The 24,524-nt window shown below is 40.2% G+C and overlaps 1 protein-coding gene across 1 annotated transcript in view; it reads left to right on the top strand.

Annotated features, from left to right (window-relative positions):
- LOC126215332 (uncharacterized) overlaps positions 1 to 21,732 on the top strand; it is a 94,450-nt gene extending 72,718 nt beyond the window's left edge. Inside the window, exons 6-7 of the mRNA XM_049942015.1 lie at positions 9,734 to 9,849; positions 20,662 to 21,732. Of these exons, the coding sequence (XP_049797972.1) occupies positions 9,734 to 9,839 (106 nt within the window). The 3' untranslated portion in view covers positions 9,840 to 9,849; positions 20,662 to 21,732. The remainder of the gene's footprint in view (positions 1 to 9,733; positions 9,850 to 20,661) is intronic.
- The last annotated feature ends 2,792 nt before the right edge of the window (positions 21,733 to 24,524 follow it).

Genomic DNA, 24,524 nt, shown 5'->3' with positions numbered 1-24,524 from the left:
CATACTTCGTTCGAAATGCACGCTGAACAACTGTCATCGATTCACTTCTGCCGTACTCAATAACACAAAAAGCTTTCTGTTGAGCGGTCGCCATCTTAGCATCAACTGACGCTGACGCCTAGTCAACAGCGCCTCAAGCGAACAAATGTACAACTAAATGAAACTTTATAGCTCCCTTAATTCGCCGACAGATAGTGCTTAGCTCTGCCTTTTGTCGTTGCAGAGTTTTAAATTCCTAAAGTTGTGGTATTCTTTTTGAATCACCCTGTATATTGCACCCCAGCAAGAAAAGTGACCCATGTTGAAAATTGACATCTTTAGTTTATGCCACTCAGAAATGCATGTGAAGTGTCCCAATGTGCCGGAGAAATATATTCTCAATTATTGCATTTTTTTTTAGTTGAGCCACTCTTTTTGCTGTGATGCTATATGTTCATCTGTTTGATTATTGAATGATTCTAGTATTATCACAAACACTCTTTTTAGTCTACATTCTGCCTCCTTGTATTTCAAAACTCTATAATTAGAGATGTTCTTTGGTAAAGAGTAAATTTTCTTTTGGACTATTGTCATACTTCAAACAGGTAAGTCATTGAAGATTATCATGTTCGCTCCGTCTGCCAAAATCATTATTCTTACATTACTCTCCTTCCTCAAAGCTAATCATCTTAGGTAAATGGAAAATTTGTCCTAGGTATTTATGTCTGCCATGCATCTCATGAGCAGCTCAAGAGAGGTTATTGTCCAAAAGAAACTTGTCTGACCAAAATCTGTATTTTGCGTGCTATGCTTCTTAAGCTTGGTTCATCAGTAAAATGTTACCCAAAACTGCAATTTATTTCTGCAAAAACACTTTCACTTTTCTTAATTTTCATTATCTTTTACTAATGTTAACCTGTTTCATTTTGGTGCTTCTTTCACAGATATTGCCAGTCAGAAGTACCACTTTGAAAAATATTCACTCATAAACCTATTTACTTATTTTTATTACTTTTGACTCAAACAGTACTCAGTAGTCTCATCTGTTCCACTCTTTACCCAGTTCCAGCTAGACTCATCTTCCTGTGTCACTTGCCCCCTCAATCCACACAGAATAACTATCAAAATATCACCATACATTCAGAGAGAGAGATAGATAGAGAGAGAGAGAATACCATTTCTCTTATAAACCCAATATTACTTTTAATAGAGAAGGGAGGCGAACCGATTTGGTCTCTTGCTGGATGCAGGTTAACTATTCCATCCACGTTACCTTTACAACTCTCCAGATTACTCACATATATCAACGGTACCTGCTATATGTTGATTAAAAATTTCTCTAGGTTTGTTTTGCGTGTAGATATTATTTATCCCTGTCTCCTTTTCAAGCACAAAATCTAGATCTTAAAATAATACTTTTTATCCAGTCCATTTATTCCATAACAGTACCTATTGATGATATACTTTGCAGATATTTCATTTGTAAGATGTTTATTTTATTGTCTGTTTACTATCACTTTCATTTGACATTTAAGCTATAGCCAAGCCAAGTATCATACAGTGGCTTAGGTTATCCAGAAATAAAACATGACGTCTTAGGAGAACAATACTATCATGATGTTTGTATATGGTCATAAAATCATCTACTATTTAGAGATTTGTTAGCACATTATAATATCTTATGTAATCAATCTAATTTCTGGCTAGCTTCCTGCCCATGATCATATGATCCACTTCAAATAAAAAGACAGTTTTTGTACAAATTGTAAGGTAGTGATATGGAATGGTTGTGATTTCAGTAATGTTAATGCCTTGATCAGGAATGTTGAAAATAGAAAGGTTAGCTCAGTACCTAGAAATGTATAGTGGAAAGAGGAAGACCAAATAAGTATAGAAAAAAGGAAAAATGGAAGAGTGGGGTGTAGAGCCCAAGGAATTCTAGAATACACGCCAAAGATACTTATAAAACGTCTATTACCCCCACCCTACGATCACCGAAAGTACCAAAGAGTGTTCATTGGCATACCAGAGGAGTATATGTAACACGGCCCTACAGAACACATTGAGCTATTCAACCCTCTGATCACTCCTGAAAAGTAGCTCTAAACACTGTTTCCTGAGAGAATATCCCTATCCATACAAATAATCTATGAAGTTCTCTCTACGTTTGTTAATAATATTACAAACTTTAACATGTTTAAATATGTTATCCATTTTCCCTTACTGTAGGAAATGAAAGGAAGGAAGGAAGATTGGGTTTAACATCCCATTGACATCGAGGTTATTAGAGATGGAGCACAAGATTGGATAGTGTCAAGGACGGGGAAGTAAGTCAGCCATGCCCTATCAAAGGAACCATCCCAGACAGACAGACAAATGCAACTCACACACATGACCACAGTCTCTGCCAGCTGAAGCTGGACTGGCTGAGACTGCCAGAGACTGTGGTCATATGTGTATGAATTGCATCTGTGTGTGTCTTTTGTCTATTTTTGATGAAGACCTTGTTGGCCAAAAGCTCACTTTCTGACAGTCTTTCTGTTGTGGTTATCTGTGACTCAGTGTCTCTGCTATACGGTGAGTAGCAACTGTCCTTTTCATAATGTTGTCATATTCCATCCTGGATTTTCCATTGTTGGATGTAAATGTGAGTGTTATTAAGGTATTTGTCTAGCCTTGTATGGAAATGAAACATGGGAAATAAATGTTTCAGAGAAGAAGAGAATAGAAACTTTTGAAATGTGGTTTTACAGAGGAATGCTTGAATTAGATGGATAGACTGCATAACTAATGCAAATGTTCTGAATTGAGGGAGCATGAATACAGTAAGCAAGTTCAAATGGATAGCTTACAGTAGTTATTCAGAGATGAATAGGCTCGCACAGGACACACTAGTGAGGTAAGCTGATCAAACCAGTCTTAGAATTTAACACCGCAACAGCATATGAAACTCTTACCAATAAATCTTCTTATGTTTTTTACTCATATCTCCCACAATACTGATATGCTGCTGGCATTTACTCTGAATCTGCTGCATTACTCCAACTAGGATTGATAAAGCATAGAGTGTACACAAAAGCCTACACAGTTACTTCACCGTATGGAGATACTGTGACTGCGGTGGCCCTTTGCGTACTTGTTACACGCAAAACCACAATACAAAGCCTCTAAACAATTCCATACTCTGAACAGCTATGTTGCTATGTTGTTTAAATATCAAATATCTTGGAAGCACTATAACTGAAGACTTGAGATGTCACCAGGGGGCGAAAACTCAAATTTCCATAGCGAAGGAGGCTTTCAACAGAAAGAGCAGACTGTTATGTGGCAAATTAGATAAAGGTCTAAGGAAAAGGCGTGGCAAATGTTTAGTCTGGAGTACGGCACTATATGGGGCAGAAACATGGATGCTGAGACGAGTGGCTCGAAGACCTCTTAAGTAATAGAACCCAATACGTTGTCCTCGATGGTGAGTGTTCATCAGAGGTGAGGGTATCATCTGGAGTGCCCCTGGGAAGTGTGGTAGGTCCGCTGTTGTTTTCTATCTACATAAATGACCTTTTGGATAGGGTGGATAGCAATGTACGGCTGTTTGCTGATGATGCTGTGGTGTACGGGAAGGTATCATCGTTGAGTGACTGTAGGAGGATACAAGATGACTTGGACAGGATTTGTGATTAGTGTAAAGAATGGCATCTAACTTTAAATATAGATAAATGTAAATTAATGCAGATGAATAGGACAAAGAATCCCGTAATGCTTGAATACTCCATTAGTAGTGTAGCGCTTGGCCAAGTCATGTCGATTAAATATTTGGGCGTAACATTGCAGAGCGATATGAAGTGGGACAAGCATGTAATGGCAGTTGTGGGGAAGGCGGATAGTCATTTTCGGTTCATTGGTAGAATTTTGGGAAGATGTGGTTCATCTGTAAAGGAGACCGCTTATAAAACACTAATACGACCTATTCTTGAGTACTGCTCAAGTGTTTGGGTTCCCTATCAGGTCAGATTGAGGGAGGACATAGAAGCAATTCAGAGGCGGGCTGCTAGATTTGTTACTGGTAGGTTTGATCATCACGCGAGTGTTACGGAAATGCTTCAGGAACTCAGGTGGGAGTCTCTGGAGGAAAGGAGGCATTCTTTTCATGAATCACTATTGAGGAAATTTAGAGAACCAGCATTTGAGGCTGACTGCAGTGCAATTTTACTGCCGCCAACTTATATTTTGTGGAAAGACCACAAAGATAAGATAAGAGAGATTAGGGCTCGTACAGAGGCATACAGGCAGTCATTTTTCCCTCGTTCTGTTTGGGAGTCAAACAGGGAGAGAAGATGCTAGTTCTGGTACGAGGTACCCTCCGCCATGCACCGTATGGTGGATTGCGGAGTATGTATGTAGATGTAGATGTAGAGAGGATGAGAAAAGGTTAGAAGCATTTTAGATGTGGATGTGGAGGAGAATGGAGAGGATAAGCTGGATGGAAAAAGTGAGTAATGAAAGAGTATTGGAAAGGGTTGGTGAGAGAAGATGTCTGCTGAAGGTTTTAAGAGAAAGTATAAAGAACTGGTTGGGCCATTCGTTGAGAAGGTAGTGCTTGCTAGCAGATGCTGTGCAAGGACTGGTTTGTGGGAGAAGACTGAAAGGAAGAAGGAGATACAAGATGATAGACGACATAAAGGGAAGGGGAAATTATGCAGACCTGAAGAGGATGGCAGAAGACCGGATGTAGGGTTACACATCATCTGCTGGAGTGAGGTGTGATACCACACAATGGGAAAATTTTTAAAAACTCACCGATATTAAGCTACTAACAGCAGATGAACACTGGCTCTACAGCATAACTGAGAAGGCAGCAGCTTTTTTCTCAGTGTATCAGCTTTTTTTCTAATCATATTTAATTAAATTTATATGGCATTGGTGTGACTAGCATTAAGCAGAATAGTGATAGTTTATTGTATGTATAGTACAGAACATGATAATTAAACAAATGAAGATATTCTGAAATACAAATGTGTTTTATTCCCTCTCTTTCTAGAAATTCTTTTCAGGTGTTTGAAATTAATTGAGCACCGTTGTCTGACACAGTTACTTCTAGTGCACCACATTTGGAAAAGTTTATCCCCTCAATTTTTGAAATAAGACTTTTATGTGTTGTCTTCTTAATTTTATACATATAATTTTGGCGAGGTGTCCAACTATCTCTTCAGTGCAGATGCTTACAAGGCTCTGACTCTTACCGGAATCAGTGAAACGCTGCAACTAATGAGGCTAATGGGCAAGGGGCACTACAGTAGTAGTGTGTGGATTAGTTTAGAATTTCGGTCTAACGGGAGGCACTGAACAAGGTGGTGCAGTGGTTCATACACTGGACTCGCATTCGGGAGGACAACGGTTCAAATCGGTGTCGGCCATCCTGATTTAGGTTTTCCGTTATTTTCCTAAATTGCTTCTGACAAATGACAGGATGGCTCTTTTCAAAGGGCATGGCTGACTTCCTTCCCCATCCTTCTGTAATCTGTTGGGACCGATGACCTCGCTGTTTGGTCCCGTCCCCCAAATCGACCAACCAACTGATCTGACGGCGGGCATGCTAGGGTAGTCTGTGCAGTTGCGATGTCCATTGCGTCTGGATGGCTCAGTGGTCAGAGCATTTGCCTAGCAAGTGGGAGACCCAGGTTTGAATCCCAATTTGGCACAAATTTTAAACTTTACCCATTGGTTTCAATCAATGTGCGCAGGCAGCCAATGTCTTCAATTCCTTTGTGGCTTCTTAATTTGGTATAATTGAACAAATTTTGAAAATCACATTCCAGTTGATCTAGATAGAGGTCCATAAATGTCTGCTGCCATTGGTTCATGGATAGTATTCTGCTTGTAGTTGCTGTATGTTTTGTTACTAACTTTTATTCAGACATTTATCATAAATATAAAAATTGTTCCTTACCTTCATTGCCATGTCATACAAGTGTTGTCACTGCAAACATTTTACTGTCCATAACTTTCATGTAGGCTTACACATTTTATGAACACATCAATAAATCTCCTGGTTAATGTAATTTCCAGTTTTCAGAATCAACACATGTTCTTCTAAACAAAATTTGCACATGTAATTTATAAACTGATTAATCTTCACATGTACCAACATTCCAAAATAGTTCTTTACAAGTCTTCGATTCTGGTCATTGTTTTGGTATTATTTACTATGGCTAGAAAATCTTCTAGACTTTGGAGAGAGGACCAGCGATTTTGGCATATAAATTGCAAGATGCAAGTGTGCCAACAACTTGCAGCTAAGGGAGCTTAATGTGCTGGGGAAGGTTGGTTAACTCACGTAAAAGTGCAAATACAAGGGTTGGAACTTTAATAGCGGCAACTATTTATATACAGCTTGTACAAAATATATACATGTTTCAAACTTTTACCGACCCTCAAAGAATCCACCAGCATTGTGTATAAACCATTGCCAGCAATTAGGAAGTTGTAGGGTACTCTTAGCAGTGCCAACTCTGTTGACAGTTCGAGTGGCACGGTCTATTGCCCGACGAATTTGTAGCAGTTTTGAAGTGAGTGCCGTGAAGTGTTTCCTTCAGTTTAGAAATCGAGTTGAACTCATGAGGGCTTTAGTCAGGGGAGTGCAGTATATGGTATAGCACTTAGCAGCTCCATCAAATCAGTAACAGCTTGCACTGTATGTGCTTGAGCATTGTCCTGCAAAATGGTGGTCAGGTCCTGCAGAAAGTGTCCTCACTTCAGTATCTAAGCTGGTCGTAGGTTGTGTTCCAAAAATGAACAGCATAGAGACAGAAGTGACGACACTTTCTGCAGGACCTGACCACCATTTTGCAGGACAATGCTCAAGCACATACAGTGCAAGCTGTTACTGATTTGATGGAGCTGCTAAGTGCTATACCATATACTGCACTCCCCTGACTAAAGCCCTCATGAGTTCAACTCGATTTCTAAACCGAAGGAAACACTTCATGGAATTCACCTCAGAACTGCTACAAATTCATTGGGCAATAGACTGTGCTGCTCAAACTGTCAAGACAACTGGCACTGCTAAGAGTATTCTACGACTTGCACATCACTGACAGTGGGTTACACACAATGCTGGTGACTACTTTGAAGGTCAGTAAAACTTTGAAACACGTATCTATTTTGCACGAGATGTAAATAAATAGTTGCCACTATTAAAGTTCCAACCCTCATATATCAAAATGTCTTGATTTAAATGTCTTTGAAGTGGCCAGATAAATCTATAAGTTAGTTCCCTTCTTTTACATCCCTAACAATGAGCAGGACATATTTGCCTTTTTTGTGGTGTGGCAGGTGAATTTTTCATTCTGGTTCCAAACTTTTACTTTATCATAATTTTTACATTAGACCGCCATAGCTTGGTCACCGATATAGATTTTTGTTGATTTGGGTGATGACTGATCCAGTATAGGTTTGTTTATTGTCTTTCAAACCATTTTTCTTGTATTGTGGCAGTGGATAAAGCCTTCAAAAAACAAGAGAATGACCAATGTATTTGTCTACCTTCTTACAAAATTTGAACTGATTCACACAACTCTGAAACATATAAGTGGCATATGTAAAAAAACTCACAAATAATATGTTTTTTATATGTATATCTACAGATAAAGATTAATGGATAAAAAATTTCATTTTGAGTTTATCCATTTATCTACCTTGGTGCAAAGTTTGAACCAATTCATACAAGTGTAAAGTATAAAAGTGTTGCATTTCAAAAACCTCACAGAAAAAAGTGTTTTGTGTGTGTGAAACCCAAACAGCACACGTACCAATGGTGCCATTACCTGAACATTAATTTCAGTCCAATTAAAATTTTTTGCAAAAGTAATTAATCAATTTGCACAATTTCTCTGGGCACCAGCTCTGGCTCCTCATTCAAACCTTGCTTAAGATACCCTAACGTAGCTACAGTAAGACAGGTGTTTGAATGGCTATACAAATTGCCGCTGGTACAGAATAAACCAAAAGTTTTTTATCCCACGTTCCCAGCTCAAATAGGAATCGAACACCAAGAATCCCAAAACTGCGATTCTGTGTGCAACCTTCTCAAACATATTTGTTACAGCACTTCTGCACTATAATAATAATGTTCAGGCAATCCAGCCAGTAGCAAAGTCCCTATCCACTCTTCATTCTCCAGGAACTTCATTTTATTGAGCTTAAATGCATCGTTATGATCCTATTGCAATAGTCATCTATTGAGTTGCATTTATCAAATTTGATTGTAATTAATGTCCTGAGCAAGTCCGCTCTTCATATAAGTCCAGAGTGTTGGATACTTTTTCCAGGGCTGTCCATGCTTTTGCTGCCATATTTGTGTCCCTTGTATGGGAATTATTTGTCTTGCCCATGAAGAGAACAATCCAGGAATGGCCTCTTTTCTTCCAAGGATTGTCCAGTTTCATTGGATCTGAAGGAACGAAAAGATTGACACACCTGATCACGTATTCTTTTGTTGATCATTGTAATATAATTAATGTGAAAGCTTTGTGAAAGAACATGCTATTAAATGGAAATCAGTACGTTCACTTCAATGACTATGCATGTATGAATGCTTAACAACCACAGAGTAATAGTAACAACAATGCGCAAACTGAAAACTATCAATATCAATTTACATATCACAACACTGCCAAAGTCTTTCTATTATCAAATTTTCTTTTCTTTATTTGTCATATTATTATTAAAATTTATCCTTAGCCCATTCTTGAAATTATATCTGTGAGTGCCAAAATTTCTTCTCCCCTCATAAATTCTTTTACAATTCTGGTTATGAACACCCACCATCCCTCATACAGTCATGCACGCTTGTGCGTGAATGCCAGAACACACACACACACACACACACACACACACACACACACACACACACACACTCTGTCTCTGTCTCTTTCTCTCTGATGTTCCCAGGATTATCATTTTGTCCATCATTTCTTTTTAGAGCCCTAGCCAGTTCGCCCATGTCAATTTTCCTTATAATCCCCCTTTCAGTGGTTCAGTTTGTAATTCAAGAAAAGGTTGCCTAAATGCACTAATCTTTTCAATTCATTTTTACAAAATTGTTTCATGCTCCCAAAACTTTTATTATAATCTGGCACATTCCATAATTCACTCGCTCAGGTTCTGACTAAAATTTAAGAACCCTTCCTCAAATTCTGCATAAGACAGATTACAAGTAGAATTTTGATTTGTGTAAGATAATGCTTCAAAAAAATACTGACAGCCTTTATTTTGAAATAATAGTGGCATTCCTGGGTGTTGAATGAGATCTACACAATGTAAATTACCATTACCTGGAAATATTTTCACAGGTACATTTGTGCACATGCTGCTGCTGTTACTAAAGAAATTTTTTGTAGGTACTCCTTGCTCTAATTCAGTTTTTTTTCATATTATCAAAATTTCCTTCCAGCACAGAAACATAGTTTTACAATCTTTAGCATTATTTGTTAAATTTTCTTTGATATCTTTAAATTTTACACCAAATTCAAGTATCTTTCCACTACTAATACAGCTGAGCAAATCTACTTTATAATCCAAATCCTCTTCTACATTTATCAAATTTGACGTATCCCTTCTTACCATGCTGTGAATAAAATTGTCATATGAGTAAGTACTTTAATTCTCTTCTTTAGCCTGAAATTGTTTCTGTGATTGATCTACTTGAACTGGTGCATACAAATTAATATTGTACTTTTCATTGTCTTCCACACAGAGAGCTAGTATTTGTCCGCTGTTTTGGAGACCAAAGAAAAGTAGATGAAATGTGTGCTCTGATGCCAGATGTGAAGGTAGAAGGAACGCTGATGGCGTGGAAATGAAAATGTTTTGGTGAGTAACACTGTGTTTCCTACCAAGTAAGGGTGGTCCAGCTAGAAATCCTAATTTTTTCTTCTTGTGATTTTCTAAATTCTGTCCAGCTATCTTGCAACCAGTCTCTTGACCTCTCCATATAAAAACTGCATGAATCCCTCCCTTGCAATATTGCTGCTTTTGTCACTATATTGAGATTCATCAAGGAAAACAAATAGTTGGCTATGTCTTTCTAAGCTCTGCTGTGCTTTGCTGATGAAAAGTTACTGTAAATTATTACATTCTATTAACAGCAAATGGTGTAATCAAATTGGAGGAATTGTGTGTTAGGGATTGTTGAGCCCTGTTTCTAATGACAGTGAAGTAAATGCATAAAGTTTGGCAGATACATTAGTAGTGTTTTTGTTTTGCTTCACGGTATTTTTCACCATAACAACTAATATATTGATAAATGGATGAGATTAATATGTTGCTATGAAAAGAGCCCTGAAATACTTTTTAGGGATGCTGTGCTGTGACTTTATTTGGATAATTAATTTTCAACAAAACAAAATATATTATGTTCATATTATTCTGGAACTGGCTTACTATAAAGGGAATACTGTTTCAGTACTGTAACTCACTATAAAGTTCAACATATCTTTCTTACTTTACAGTTATTGAAAAGGTTACTGAAAATTATTTCGTTATCAATACTGATGTTACAGTAAGCAATGTTTATCCAACATCAAAATTTTGCAGTGGATTTTTGTTAACAGTAAAACACTAGTAAGTACCACGACTAACACGAGAACATGAGGCTATTACTATCCTAAAATGTTTTTACTATAATGTTTGCCAGACCACAACTACACACAGCAAGATTTATTTTATGTCATGAAGGTAAATTATCTTTTTGCTTTTTGTGATGTGTTTTACAGGTGGACACGGGCTGCAGATGATGTTATGTTAATAAAACATAACATCATCCGCAGCCCGTGTCCACCTGTAAAACACACCATAAAATCTGCTGCTCTGCCCTGCAATCCCGAAAGCTGAAAGAAATAATTTTAGTTCACTGTTACCTGTCTGCTTCTTGGCGGTATGACTGGTTTCATTTAATGCAGTTTGAATGCGACGCGGCAGCGGTTCGTTCATTTGTAGCGCAGCTCTGCACCACGGATAATATTTAAATAGCTGAAAATGTCTTAAAAGAATGGGATAAAACACTAGGCAAGCTTATTACAAATCATAATGCAAGTTTTCAGTAAGTAACTCTGTTCAAAACATTTAGACAGATTAAATTCTTACACACCTTTACAAATCAATTCCTAATGGCGTCCTTCTCTCAATCTTGACAAAAGAATGCTACACAAGCATACAATATAGCATCACAGGATCTTCCAACACACGTATCTCCAAAAGTCAACAGAGAAATTAATGCTCGGTCACTATTATTTATACTCGGTTTGACATATTCTCATCTTTGTTTGATATTTAATAAGTATCATCTGTGGCGGTTTCAGTACTCGCCGACACTGATATTATCCTTAAAAAATAAAATAAAAAAAGAAAAATCGGTACACTGTTCTATACAAGTATAAAACATGACACATAATGGTTTCTCTTTATCACATAAAGTTCACACAATCATTGTCCATGCAATTACAATCATCCAGTTCAATTATTCTTATCTTTTTTTTTTTTTAATAAGTGTTTTGCCAGAAGACGTTACATATTCCATTAGCTATGGGTTTATTTATTGATTGTTATTTTTTATTTGCAGTTCACTGTTGCTGTTAGTGTTTACATATCGTCATTTTGTCATCATTTGGGCATAGTGAATGGAGCTAAGGACGCTGGGAAATTGAGTGCCAAGTGGAGAAATCGGAAAATCTCCAACATATTCTTCTATCTGAGTTCAATATAGGAGTGACAGTAGTGGTGGCAGCCAGAAACATTTGCACCATGTATGGGGATAATGCCACTGGACAGAGCACAGCAAGAAAATGGTTTTCTCACTTTATGGAGGATTGTTTTGATGTTAGTGACCCTCCACATTCCGTAAGTCCTTCAGGGTTTGGTGAAGGTCATTGAATGCATTAATCCTCAATGATCCACTTCAGTGCAGTGGAGAACTGGCAAATGTGACGAACTGTGATCATTCCACCATTGCGCGACACTTGCATGCAATGGAGAAGGTTCAAAAATTGAGTGTATGGCTACTACATGCTCTAAACCAAAATCACAAAAATCAGTGGGTGTGCATCTCTCCTTGCTCGTCATCAATTGGCTCACGAACAACACTGACCATTCCTACCCTGTACTATTACTGGTGATGAGAAATATTGTCTTTATGCTAACACAAGGAAAAGAAATAAGTGGTTGAGCCCAAACGAAGCAGCAACTACCTGTACAAAGATCTGCCCACCTGCACAGAATATAATGTTATGCATCTGGGGAAACAGCGACGGTGTAGTGTACTACAAATTGCTTCCCCGTGGCGTAACCATCATTGCTGACATTTCTTGTCAACAACTGAGATGCCTTGCGGATGCAGTCCAAAACAGTGACCAGGAAGACAGAATTAAGTAATGCTATTCCATAAATGGCATCTGTCTGCATTCTGCTAGACTGCCAAAAAACATTGTACAAGTCTCAGGTCGGGAAGTCATTCCGTGTCCACTTTATTCACTCGTTCTTGCACCCTCAGATTTTCATCTTTTCTGCTCTCTATCGAATAGCCTTCGAGGCAGTTTCTTTCTGGATTAAAATGCGTTCTGAAAAAGGCTCAGTGAGTTCTTCGTGTCAAAACTGTGTGGTCGCTGCAGTTACAGAATTGAAAAGTTACTGTGGCATTGGCAGACTTGTAAATAGTGAAGGAGAATACAGGGTGCGTCAAAAAAATGTATACACACTTTGAAGCGTCATAGAAAATTTATTTCCCATTCTAAAATGTTAAATTTCTGGAAACGGAACTTTGCAAATGTGATTAATGTTCAAACTGGTGGCCTTCAGCATCAATACGAGGTGTGGCTAGAAAAAAACCGGACGAGTACTGGTGAAACAATAAAACGAATGCAATAAGGCTGAAAGTCGCGTGGCCTGTCACGTGACTCTCGCTCCGCCTACTGCTCGAGTTTCATCTGCCTCCTGCACTCAGTCTGCCCGTGGCGTCTGTTTTAAGTAGTTGACGTTTTGTCTGTGCGTCGGAAATTGTTGAGTGTACAGAAAGAACAGCGTGTTAACATCAAATTTTGTTTCAAACTAGGAACATCTGCAAGTGAAACGTTTGTAATGTTACAACAAGTGTACGGCGATGATTGTTTATCGTGAACACAAGTGTTTGAGTGGTTTAAACGATTTAAAGATGGCCGCGAAGACACCAGTGATGACACTCGCACTGGCAGACCATTGTCAGTAAAAACTGATGCAAACATTGAAAAAATCGGTAAACTTGTTCGACAAGATCGCCGTTTAACAATCAGAGCAGTGTCTGAGTTAACAGGAGTTGACAAGGAAAGTGTTGGGCAGATTCTTCATGAAAGTTTCAACATGAACAAAGTGTGTTCAAAAATGGTTCCAAAGTGTCTCACAATTGAACAGAAGGAACGCCGAAGAATGATTTGTTCTGACATCCTGGAAAACATTGAAAGTGATACCACCTTCTTACAAAATGTTATTACTTGCGATGAATCGTGGTTTTTTACTTACGATCCCGAAACTAAACGCCAATCGATGCATTGGAAAACTCCTGGTTCTCCACGACAAAAAAAAAGCACGAATGTCAAAATCGAAATTCAAGGCAATGATGATTGTTTTTTTTGACATCAAAGGGATTGTGCACATTGATTGGGTACCAGAGGTACAAACAGTGAATCAGCATTACTACATTAGCGTCCTGGCTACCCTATGTGAGCGAGTACGGAGATAAACGGAACGATTTGTGGAGAAAAAAGTCATGGATCCTTCACCAAGACAATGCCCCAGCTCACAGTGTGTTGTCAGTGAAGACGTTTTTGGCAAAACACAACATTCCCATCTTAGATCATCCACCCTACTCACCTGATTTGGCCCCCTGTGACTTTTTTCTTTTCCCTAGTCAGCTTTGAAAGGAACTAGATTTGAGACTGTTGAAGCAGTAAAAGAAAAAGCGACGGAAGTAATGTATGGACTTACCGAAAATGATCTGCAGCATTGCTATGAACAGTGGAAAATTCGTATGGAGCGGTGTAGAGACCGAGGAGGAGAGTACATTGAAGGAGATAACATGAAATTGTAAATAATTGTAAATAAATGTTTTTCCAGCATCAGTCTGGTTTTTTTCTAGCCGCACCTCGTACATTTCTGACTATGAGTCACCACTGATTCCGTACATCGTACCAAAGTGTCCAATGAGATTTCTGCACACACCGCCTGAATCTCATTCCAAAGTGTGTCCAGGTTACACGGTTTACGTTTGTACACCTCATCTTTTACTGTGCCCCATAAGAAGAAATCCAGCGGCGTGACGTCTGGAGAGTGTGCAGGAAACTCGATTGGTCCCCTGCGTCCTATCCACTGGCCTGGCACATTGTGACCCAGGTATGTTCGTACGTCCCTATGATAGTGTGGCAGGGCACCATATTGTTGGAAATAAAACTCAATTACCATATAATGCACGAATGGCAGGGAATATGGAGTCAGCAAACATTGTTAGGTACGTTTCTCCAGCAACAGTACCTTCAAAGTGGAAAGGCCCAATGAGTCCCCTTGCAGACAAACCACACCACACATTTACACCAGGCAATTTCACAGCCTTTTCAACTGTAATGTGAGGATTATCTTCAGCCCAGTACACACAATTGTGTCTATTGACAGTTCCATTGAGTTTGAATTGGGCTTCATCCGACCAAATTATGCTACCCATAAATGCCGGTTCACGTCTCACCATCTTCTGAACCCATTCACAAAATTCTAACCTTCCACATGGATCGTCATCACTTGGCTGCTTCACCAGCCTTGGAATGTACACACGAAACTTGCCTTTCTTCAGAATGCGTAGCACACTACTAGCACTTACATTACTCTCATGTGCCGCTTGCCTTGAAGATTTTTGAGGTGAACGCTGAAACAGTTCCAAGACCGCAGTTGTGGAATTATCACTTGTAGCTGCACGAGGTCGCCCTGATCGACCTTTATGCATATCACACACTGTTCCATGAGTTTTGAATTTGTGTCATAGATGTGTAATTGTTAACCTTGAAGGTGGTTCTGTACCTTACTCACTTCTCCACTGTCTTCGAACCGCAGCTACATTCTCAAACTTCCAGTACCACTTAATTATCTGCTTCCGCGCTTCAAAGCTCAAACGCATGTCCGCAATGTTGCAGTTACTTCCTTGCCGCTGCTGCCACCTGTTGAAGAAACAAAACATTACTTTCTCACAGATATTTAATCTTGTAGAAGGGGAAATAAATTGTCTATGACAGTTCAAAGTGTGTACACATTTTTTTGACGCACCCTGTATATTATTGATTGTTAAAGTCTCTGTTAAGTGTATTTGTGGTGTTTATCAAGCTTATGGAAAAACACTACAAACTTATACACTAAACAAATAATACTGTAATTAAAGTCTGCCTGCTTAGCTCAGTGGTAACATGCTTGCCTTCCATGCAGTGGGTCCGTGTTTGATTCCCGGCCAGGTTGGAGATTTTCTCCGCTTGTGGACTGGGTGTTATGTTATCCTCATAACCGGCATGCAAGTCACCCAATATGGTGTAAACTGAAATGAGACTTGCACGCGGCGGCTGAACTTCCTCGGATGGGGCCTTCCGGTCAACAATGCCACACGCTCATTTTGTTTTTTACTGTAATTAAAATACATTTTTATATTCTGTAGCACAAAATACTTGATTAGGGTTTCATGTTACTGTAGTTCAGACCATTGTCTGTACAATTATTTTGTCAATGCAGGGAAAAGCAAAATATCAACATTGTTCAATGAGATACATCTTGTAATTGATTCTGAAGCCTGACAGGATGCAGATACTTCTAATTGATGGAAAACCTTATATATTTTTCCACTGTGTTTTAGTAATGTCAAGCTAATGATAAACACTTTGCATATAAATGGAATCACTGCTTTTGGGGAAACAACTGTCTTCACTTGTCACTGTGGACTGCTTCATTGCATCAGATAATTTTTACTAAATTTTTTTCTGAAACCTAAGTATATTTCGTAACAACAAACTGACCAGCATGTTGGGCTGCAAATTTTCCCAACAAACTACAGTGACAAAATTGTATCTTGTGGCCTTTTCTTCTTGCAGTTATTTTGTAACAAGTTCTTCCGACATTGTCAGTATATGATTTATCATTTTCACATTTATCATTACCCAGGGTGGCTGAGCAGTAATATATTATGGGTGCAAACTAACTTTTGAATGAATAAGCTTAGACTCACAGCCAGACCATTGTTTGTGATCTTGTTTCTATTACAGACCACAGTGGCTGCTTTCAGTGGCACATGCAGTGCTAAATGCCATTATTTATCCAAACAGTACAAGATGATACGACCTGGCTACTATCTAAGAAACTCATACGAATGATCAAGCTGAGTTCACTGCAAGAGATTTGATTCCATGCTCGTATCAAAGTAATCCTGCACACCTGGCAGAACTACATTTCTGCAACTTTTTTCCATACAGATTTATCAGTTTTATAATGGTGTAAGTAGTTTTAATGAAAATGAAACAGCATTGAAAAATATAACTGAAATTAACTACAGTGTTTAAAAGTTGCACACAACAAATGAAATGTGCTCGACTCATTCCTGGATATTATGCTTATATATTCTGCTACGTATTACGTACTTTTACTGTTATGATTATGGTGCTCGTCATTGAAATGCTCATACATTTTATCTTTTATTGTGCTTTTGCCGTGGTGTTTATACTGCATTCTTGTACGTGAGTAAAAGCTATCTACATTGGATATTGTGCTTGTTCAATTAGCTATTAAATTTTATTCAATCGTCTCAGTGATTATAGTGTTGTTCTACTCCAGTGAACTGGTATCACATTTCCTTGATACCTTAGCTCTGGATTTACAATCTTTCTTTGGTATCACCTGCATCTCTGACCTGGTTCAACACTGCAGTCACTTTTCCTTTTTTTCAGACTATGACACACATTTTTTTCTTTGAAAAATTGCCTTCAGAATTCAGCTGTGTCTTATACTCTAAATTAATGTAAATGAGCAGATAAAAAAAAATCTACTCACTAAGCGGCGGCAAGGGAACACACCCAGAAAAAGATTTAACTTTCACAAGCTTTCAGAGCCAGTGGCTCCTTCTTCTGGCATAAAAGTTGAAGGTGAAGGAAGAGGGGTGAATGAAAATAGCACAAAGATAGAAAACGAATGATAGTTTGAACAAGACAGATGACAACAAAGACTGATGAAGGGTAAATAAGAAGGAATGATGGGGCTCTGAAAGCTTGTGCAAGTTAAATACTTTTCTGTGTGTGTTCCCCTGCCACCGCTTGGTGAGTAGAGTTTTTTGTCTGTGCAGTTACATTATCAATAATTAATTATTTTTGTTGTTATACTCTGAATTAATATAGTGTCCAGTGTTTGATTTAAAATTCCTGCCAGTCTTAAAAATGGCCCCATATCAGATGCTGTGGGAAACCTAACTCTACCTATTAAATTCACAAGCTTGGTGACACTGTATCGCTGTCGTCCTTCCATCACAAGCCCAGAACACTATCTGGCCTTTGATGTTCTGCAGCAGCTGTTAACACCTGTTACCATAGGCTGTGCATCGAATAGGCATAAACACTGTGGCAGCGCAGAAGGAAAAATAATTAAGAAAGTCAATTGTAAGTAATGCAGCAGGGGAAATACTGCAGAATGCCAAAAACTGCCAAGTGCAGATGTGAAATGAAGCCTGTTGACACCAACCACTGCTAACAAGAAGGAAAGGAGTGCATTATGTATAAATTTAAACTTCCATTGCAGTTAGCTCAAGACAGATAACCTATAGTAGCAGGTGAACTGAAAATGATTTCTGTTATCAGTAACAGTACAATACCTCTGTTAGTAGCGAGTTTCGTAATGGAATAAAATAGAAGGAACTCATGTGATGCAGGCTATAAATGGAAAGTAATAGCACATGCAGAAGAATGTGGAAACAGAGCAGCATTTCGGCCCTCTGCCTACAGAAAAAAACCATTGGTGGTTGGTGGGCTTGTGGAGAAGAACTGAAAGATATGGGGAAGACTGAATGTGCAAATAGAAGACTGAGTGAAAGATGGCCAAAACTAGAAGATGATGTGTTGAAATTGATTCAAGGATACCATCAAAATGTCATTGGAATTAACGCAAAAATGATTCAAATACGCGCTCGTAAGCTACCGGTAGTGCTGCAGTGGAACTTAACAGACATGAAGGGTGGAGATAGTTGTTGCTACAGGTTTATGGACTTGGCATCAAAATAACTCAGATAAAAACCTGCTTGACAATGACTTTCCAAAGAAACTTAAAGACTATCTCATTGAAAAAGAGTTTTAAAGTGTTGCAGAATACTTATGCCATTAAATTTGTATATATTGTTATTCATTATCAGTGATGTAAAAATGTAAGTTAAAGGGGTAGAAAAATAAGTGATAATGAATGTTACTACACTCCTGGAAATGGAAAAAAGAACACATTGACACCGGTGTGTCAGACCCACCATACTTGCTCCGGACACTGCGAGAGGGCTGTACAAGCAATGATCACACGCACGGCACAGCGGACACACCAGGAACCGCGGTGTTGGCCGTCGAATGGCGCTAGCTGCGCAGCATTTGTGCACCGCCGCCGTCAGTGTCAGCCAGTTTGCCGTGGCATACGGAGCTCCATCGCAGTCTTTAACACTGGTAGCATGCCGCGACAGCGTGGACGTGAACCGTATGTGCAGTTGACGGACTTTGAGCGAGGGCGTATAGTGGGCATGCGGGAGGCCGGGTGGACGTACCGCCGAATTGCTCAACACGTGGGGCGTGAGGTCTCCACAGTACATCGATGTTGTCGCCAGTGGTCTGCGGAAGGTGCACGTGCCCGTCGACCTGGGACCGGACCGCAGCGACGCACGGATGCACGCCAAGACCGTAGGATCCTACGCAGTGCCGTAGGGGACCGCACCGCCACTTCCCAGCAAATTAGGGACACTGTTGCTTCTGGGGTATCGGCGAGGACCTTTCGCAACCGTCTCCATGAAGCTGGGCTACGGTCCCGCACACCGTTAGGCCGTCTTCCACTCACGCCCCAACATCGTGCAGCCCGCCTCCAGTGGTGTCGCGACAGGCGTGAATGGAGGGACGAATGGAGACGTGTCGTCTTCAGCGATGAGAGTCGCTTCTGCCTTGGTGCCAATGATGATCGTATGCGTGTTTGGCGCCGTGCAGGTGAGCGCCACAATCAGGACTGCATACGACCGAGGCACACAGGGCCAACACCCGGCATCATGGTGTGGGGAGCGATCTCCTACACTGGCCGTACACCACTGGTGATCGTCGAGGGGACACTGAATAGTGCACAGTACATCCAAAACGTCATCGAACCCATCGTTCTACCATTCCTAGACCGGCAAGGGAACTTGCTGTTCCAACAGGACAATGCACGTCCGCATGTATCCCGTGCCACCCAACGTGCTCTAGAAGGTGTAAGTCAACTAGCCTGGCCAGCAAGATCTCCGGATCTGTCCCCCATTGAGCATGTTTGGGACTGGATGAAGCGTCGTCTCACGCGGTCTGCACGTCCAGCACGAACGCTGGTCCAACTGAGGCGCCAGGTGGAAATGGCATGGCAAGCCGTTCCACAGGACTACATCCAGCATCTCTACGATCGTCTCCATGGGAGAATAGCAGCCTGCATTGCTGCGAAAGGTGGATATACACTGTACTAGTGCCGACATTGTGCGTGCTCTGTTGCCTGTGTCTATGTGCCTGTGGTTCTGTCAGTGTGATCATGTGATGTATCTGACCCCAGGAATGTGTCAATAAAGTTTCCCCTTCCTGGGACAATGAATTCACGGTGTTCTTATTTCAATTTCCAGGAGTGTACTTTGACATGTCCTATATTACACGTACATTTACTGTACACAATGTAATCTTACAGGATCAAATAAAATTCAATTCAGTTCAATTCAATTCAAAACGCCACAGGAGTATGAAGAGAAAATATTATATTTCCATTGCTTTGTTATTCAACAATGAAAGAAAATCATTGTAGAAATAAGTCAAATAGCTAATGTGGATGAAACTCCTCTGACATTTCATGTGACAAGTAACAGAACTGTCACCACGAAAGGTGCTAAAACTGTAACTATAAAAACAGATGGACATGTAAAAATGTTATTTTGTAAAAAAATTTCTTAAAAATTAAGATGTGTCTTATAGTCTGTAGTGCCTTATAGTCTGTAAAATACAGTACTATATCTCAAACATTGCTATCCTTAATCAGAGAGCTTATCCTGCTTACTAATTAATCACTTTGTTGCCTCATGGGTTATTATTTTCTTCAACTGAATGCTTGTCACATTTTTCACTTTTGTGCAAATTTTTGTACATTCATTGGAACATCTACAATCAACTGTCATAACATCGCGTTTATTCGATCGTGAGCCATTGTTTGTAATTGTGTTTATATTCATTGCCTTAAGTAACTATGCACCTGCTGTTAACCTATTTGTTTCTGTGAACATGCAATTTCACAAATTAATTTTTCTCCATTAACTATGTTTGTGTCATGAAGAAATTTTGAATGTTTTTATGCCTCAACGTCACTTTTTCATCTTTTAGATTATATATATACTTTCTCTTTCAGGTTTTGGATTCTGATCTGGTCAGATGCTTTTCAAGCCAGTATATATGACCCATCCAACTTCTCTTGAAGTTTATGAAGTACTTCACACACTACCTCATTTTGATGCTACCTGTTACTAACTGCATGTAAATCTAATCTGTATTAAAAGCATATTTTGCCAGATTCTTGAGGTTTTGTATGTGGCTTTATTTTGGCACTCTTACTGTAACTGGATGATTATAATGAACAACGGGCATATCTCAATACAAAGCATGTCCCGAAAGTAAGTACCATTTTGGGGAAAAACTCATAAAAACCTTTTTATCAAAACAAAATTTATTTTTGCAAGAAAGGACATTTCTTAAACTATTTTTCTACATAGTTTCCACCGTTGTTCAGACATTTGTCACAGCGGGAAGCCAACTTTTCTATGCCCTCTTCATAGAACGACACTGCCAGTGAAGACAGCCACAGCGAAGCACCGTCATTTTTTGCGTTGTCATCGATGTCAAAGTGCCTTCCTCCAACATCGTACCTCAAGGTCAAGAACAGGTGGTCAGAAAGTGCAATATTGGGGCTGTATGGTGGGTGATTGGGCTGCTCCACCTTTATTATTGAATAAGGTTTCAAGTGACACCAGCAAAACGGAGACACGCATTGTCATGAAGCAACACAGAGCCATGGCCAAACATTTCACACCATTTGTTTTGAATTGTTTGCTGAAGTTTTCTCAGTATTGCATTGATGGTTTCACCTCTGGGAAGGAACTCAACAAGTAGAATGCTCTGTCTGTCCCAGAACACAGTGCACATGATTTTTGTGCTGACAACATTGTTTTGACATATTGTTTTTTGGGGGATTGTGATTGCCTCCCCTCTATTGACTGTTGTTTTGATTATGGAGTGCCATGAGATACCAGAGTTTTGTCACCAGTTACAATTCTGTGTAAGAATTCATCTCCATCACCACAGTATTGGGTAAGAAATGTCAAAGCACTTCTAAGTCGCCTCTTACTGCCGACATCCATAAGCATTTTCAGAAATTGATGGGAACACAATTTGCAAAAATTTAAGCGATTTCTGACAATCTCATGCAAAGCAGTTTTTGAAATTTGTGGAGACTCATCACAAAGTATTCTTATTGTGAACCATTTGTTTTCACAAATTTCCTCATTCACTTTCTCAGCCAAATCAGCATTGACAGCACAAGTGTACCCACTCCATGCTTCATCACAAACACTGGTTCATCCATCATTAAATTGTGTGACCCACATTTTCACCATTCCATCACTAATTATATTTTCACCATAAATTTCTACAAGTTGACGATGAATTTAAGTTGGTTTAACATTCCCTGCAGCCAAAATTAGACTTAGAAGATGCAGTTCACAGTTTGGCTGGTTCAGAAGCTTCTCAAATACACTCCTGGAAATTGAAATAAGAACACCGTGAATTCATTGTCCTAGGAAGGGGAAACTTTATTGACACATTCCTGGGGTCAGATACATCACATGATCACACTGACAGAACCACAGGCACATAGACACAGGCAACAGAGCATGCACAATGTCGGCACTAGTACAGTGTATATCCACCTTTCGCAGCAATGCAGGCTGCTATTCTCCCATGGAGACGATCGTAGAGATGCTGGATGTAGTCCTGTGGAACGGCTTGCCATGCCATTTCCACTTGGCGCCTCAGTTGGACCAGCGTTCGTGCTGGACGTGCAGACCGCGTGAGACGACGCTTCGTCCAGTCCCAAACATGCTCAATGGGGGACAGATCCGGAGATCTTGCTGGCCAGGGTAGTTGACTTACACCTTCTAGAGCACGTTGGGTGGCACGGGATACATGCGGACGTGCATTGTGCTGTTGGAACAGCAAGTTCCCTTGCCGGTCTAGGAATGGTAGAACGATGGGTTCGATGACGGTTTGGATGTACCGTGCACTATTCAGTGTCCCCTCGACGATCACCAGTGGTGTACGGCCAGTGTAGGAGATCGCTCCCCACACCATGATGCCGGGTGTTGGCCCTGTGTGCCTCGGTCGTATGCAGTCCTGATTGTGGCGCTCACCTGCACGGCGCCAAACACGCATACGACCATCATTGGCACCAAGGCAGAAGCGACTCTCATCGCTGAAGACGACACGTCTCCATTCGTCCCTCCATTCACGCCTGTCGCGACACCACTGGAGGCGGGCTGCACGATGTTGGGGCGTGAGCGGAAGACGGCCTAACGGTGTGCGGGACCGTAGCCCAGCTTCATGGAGACGGTTGCGAATGGTCCTCGCCGATACCCCAGGAGCAACAGTGTCCCTAATTTGCTGGGAAGTGGCGGTGCGGTCCCCTATGGCACTACATAGGATCCTACGGTCTTGGCGTGCATCCGTGCGTCGCTGTGGTCCGGTCCCAGGTCGATGGGCACGTGCTCCTTCCGCCGACCACTGGCGACAACATCGATGTACTGTGGAGACCTCACGCCCCACGTGTTGAGCAATTCGGCGGTACGTCCACCCGGCCTCCCGCATACCCACTATACGCCCTCGCTCAAAGTCCGCCAACTGCACATACGGTTCACGTCCACGCTGTCGCGGCATGCTACCAGTGTTAAAGACTGTGATGGAGCTCCGTATGCCACGGCAAACTGGCTGACACTGACGGCGGCGGTGCACAAATGCTGCGCAGCTAGCGCCATTCGACGGCCAACACCGCGGTTCCTGGTGTGTCCGCTGTGCCGTGCGTGTGATCATTGCTTGTACAGCCCTCTCGCAGTGTCCGGAGCAAGTATGGTGGGTCTGACACACCAGTGTCAATGTGTTCTTTTTTCCATTTCCAGGAGTGTATTTTGAATGATCACTAATAAATGTAAACACAACACAGTCTGGCTGCAATGGTGTCAGTGGAAAGACAATGAACCAGAGAGACGAGTGTGATGGTTCAAATGGCTTTGAGCACTATGGGACTTAACATCTGAGGTCATCAGTGCCCTAGAACTTAGAACTACTTAAACCTAACTAATATAAGGACATCACACACATCCATGTCCCAGGCGGGATTCGAACTTGCGACCGTAGTAGTCGCGCGGTTCCGGACTGAAGTGCCTAGAACCGCTCGGCCACCACAGCCAGCGACGAGTGTGAATGTGTGAATGTGTGAACTGCGACACTAGTGCTGCAGTGGCAGTAGAATGAAATGGTACTTACTTTACAAACATGGCTTGTATCTTGGTACTTTTTTTTGTATGAATGGTCCAATTTTATAAGTTATTCAATGTACATGGTAAGTTTTTCATACTCAGTAAACCTGTGTCATTATCTTGAATGTCCATATTCATGAAAATTCTCTCATTATACAGCTTACTTATCTGCAACATGCACTGCTACATTTGTCACTTGTTATGTTGTATGTTATTATCCTGCACTTGTTGAAACAAGTTCTCTGTCAGTGAGATCTTAGTATTACACCAATTATCAAGTCTGATTATGTATCACTGTCATACTGATTATATGCCACTCTGTCATATTAAAAAAGTTTTGTATGCAATATGATTGCTATTTATTGCTGATCATAATTTTTTTCATTGTGATTCTAGAAAAGGTAATAGGTCACATATAGTAGTCACTAGACGTCAATCAAGGTACTTTATTTTCATTTATGAAAAGAAAGAAGTTCCATTAACATCTAGCTACTACTTTTTCTGACCTATCAGCTTTTTTATGGAACTTATTTATTTTCATTTGTGGAAATAAAGGTTGCATTAACATATAGTGACTGCTTTTTGTGACCTATCAGCTTTTTTAGAATCATAATAAAAATAATTAAAAATGATTGCACACTTCACTCATGACTTTCCACTTGTACTTAAAATAGTGATCATATTGTTT

The sequence above is a fragment of the Schistocerca nitens genome, chromosome 12 (genome assembly GCF_023898315.1).
Source record: "Schistocerca nitens isolate TAMUIC-IGC-003100 chromosome 12, iqSchNite1.1, whole genome shotgun sequence".
In the NCBI taxonomy this organism is placed as follows: Eukaryota; Metazoa; Arthropoda; class Insecta; order Orthoptera; family Acrididae; genus Schistocerca; species Schistocerca nitens.
The sequence above is the reverse complement of the archived record's forward strand: the minus strand, read 5'-3'. Positions and strand labels throughout refer to the sequence as shown.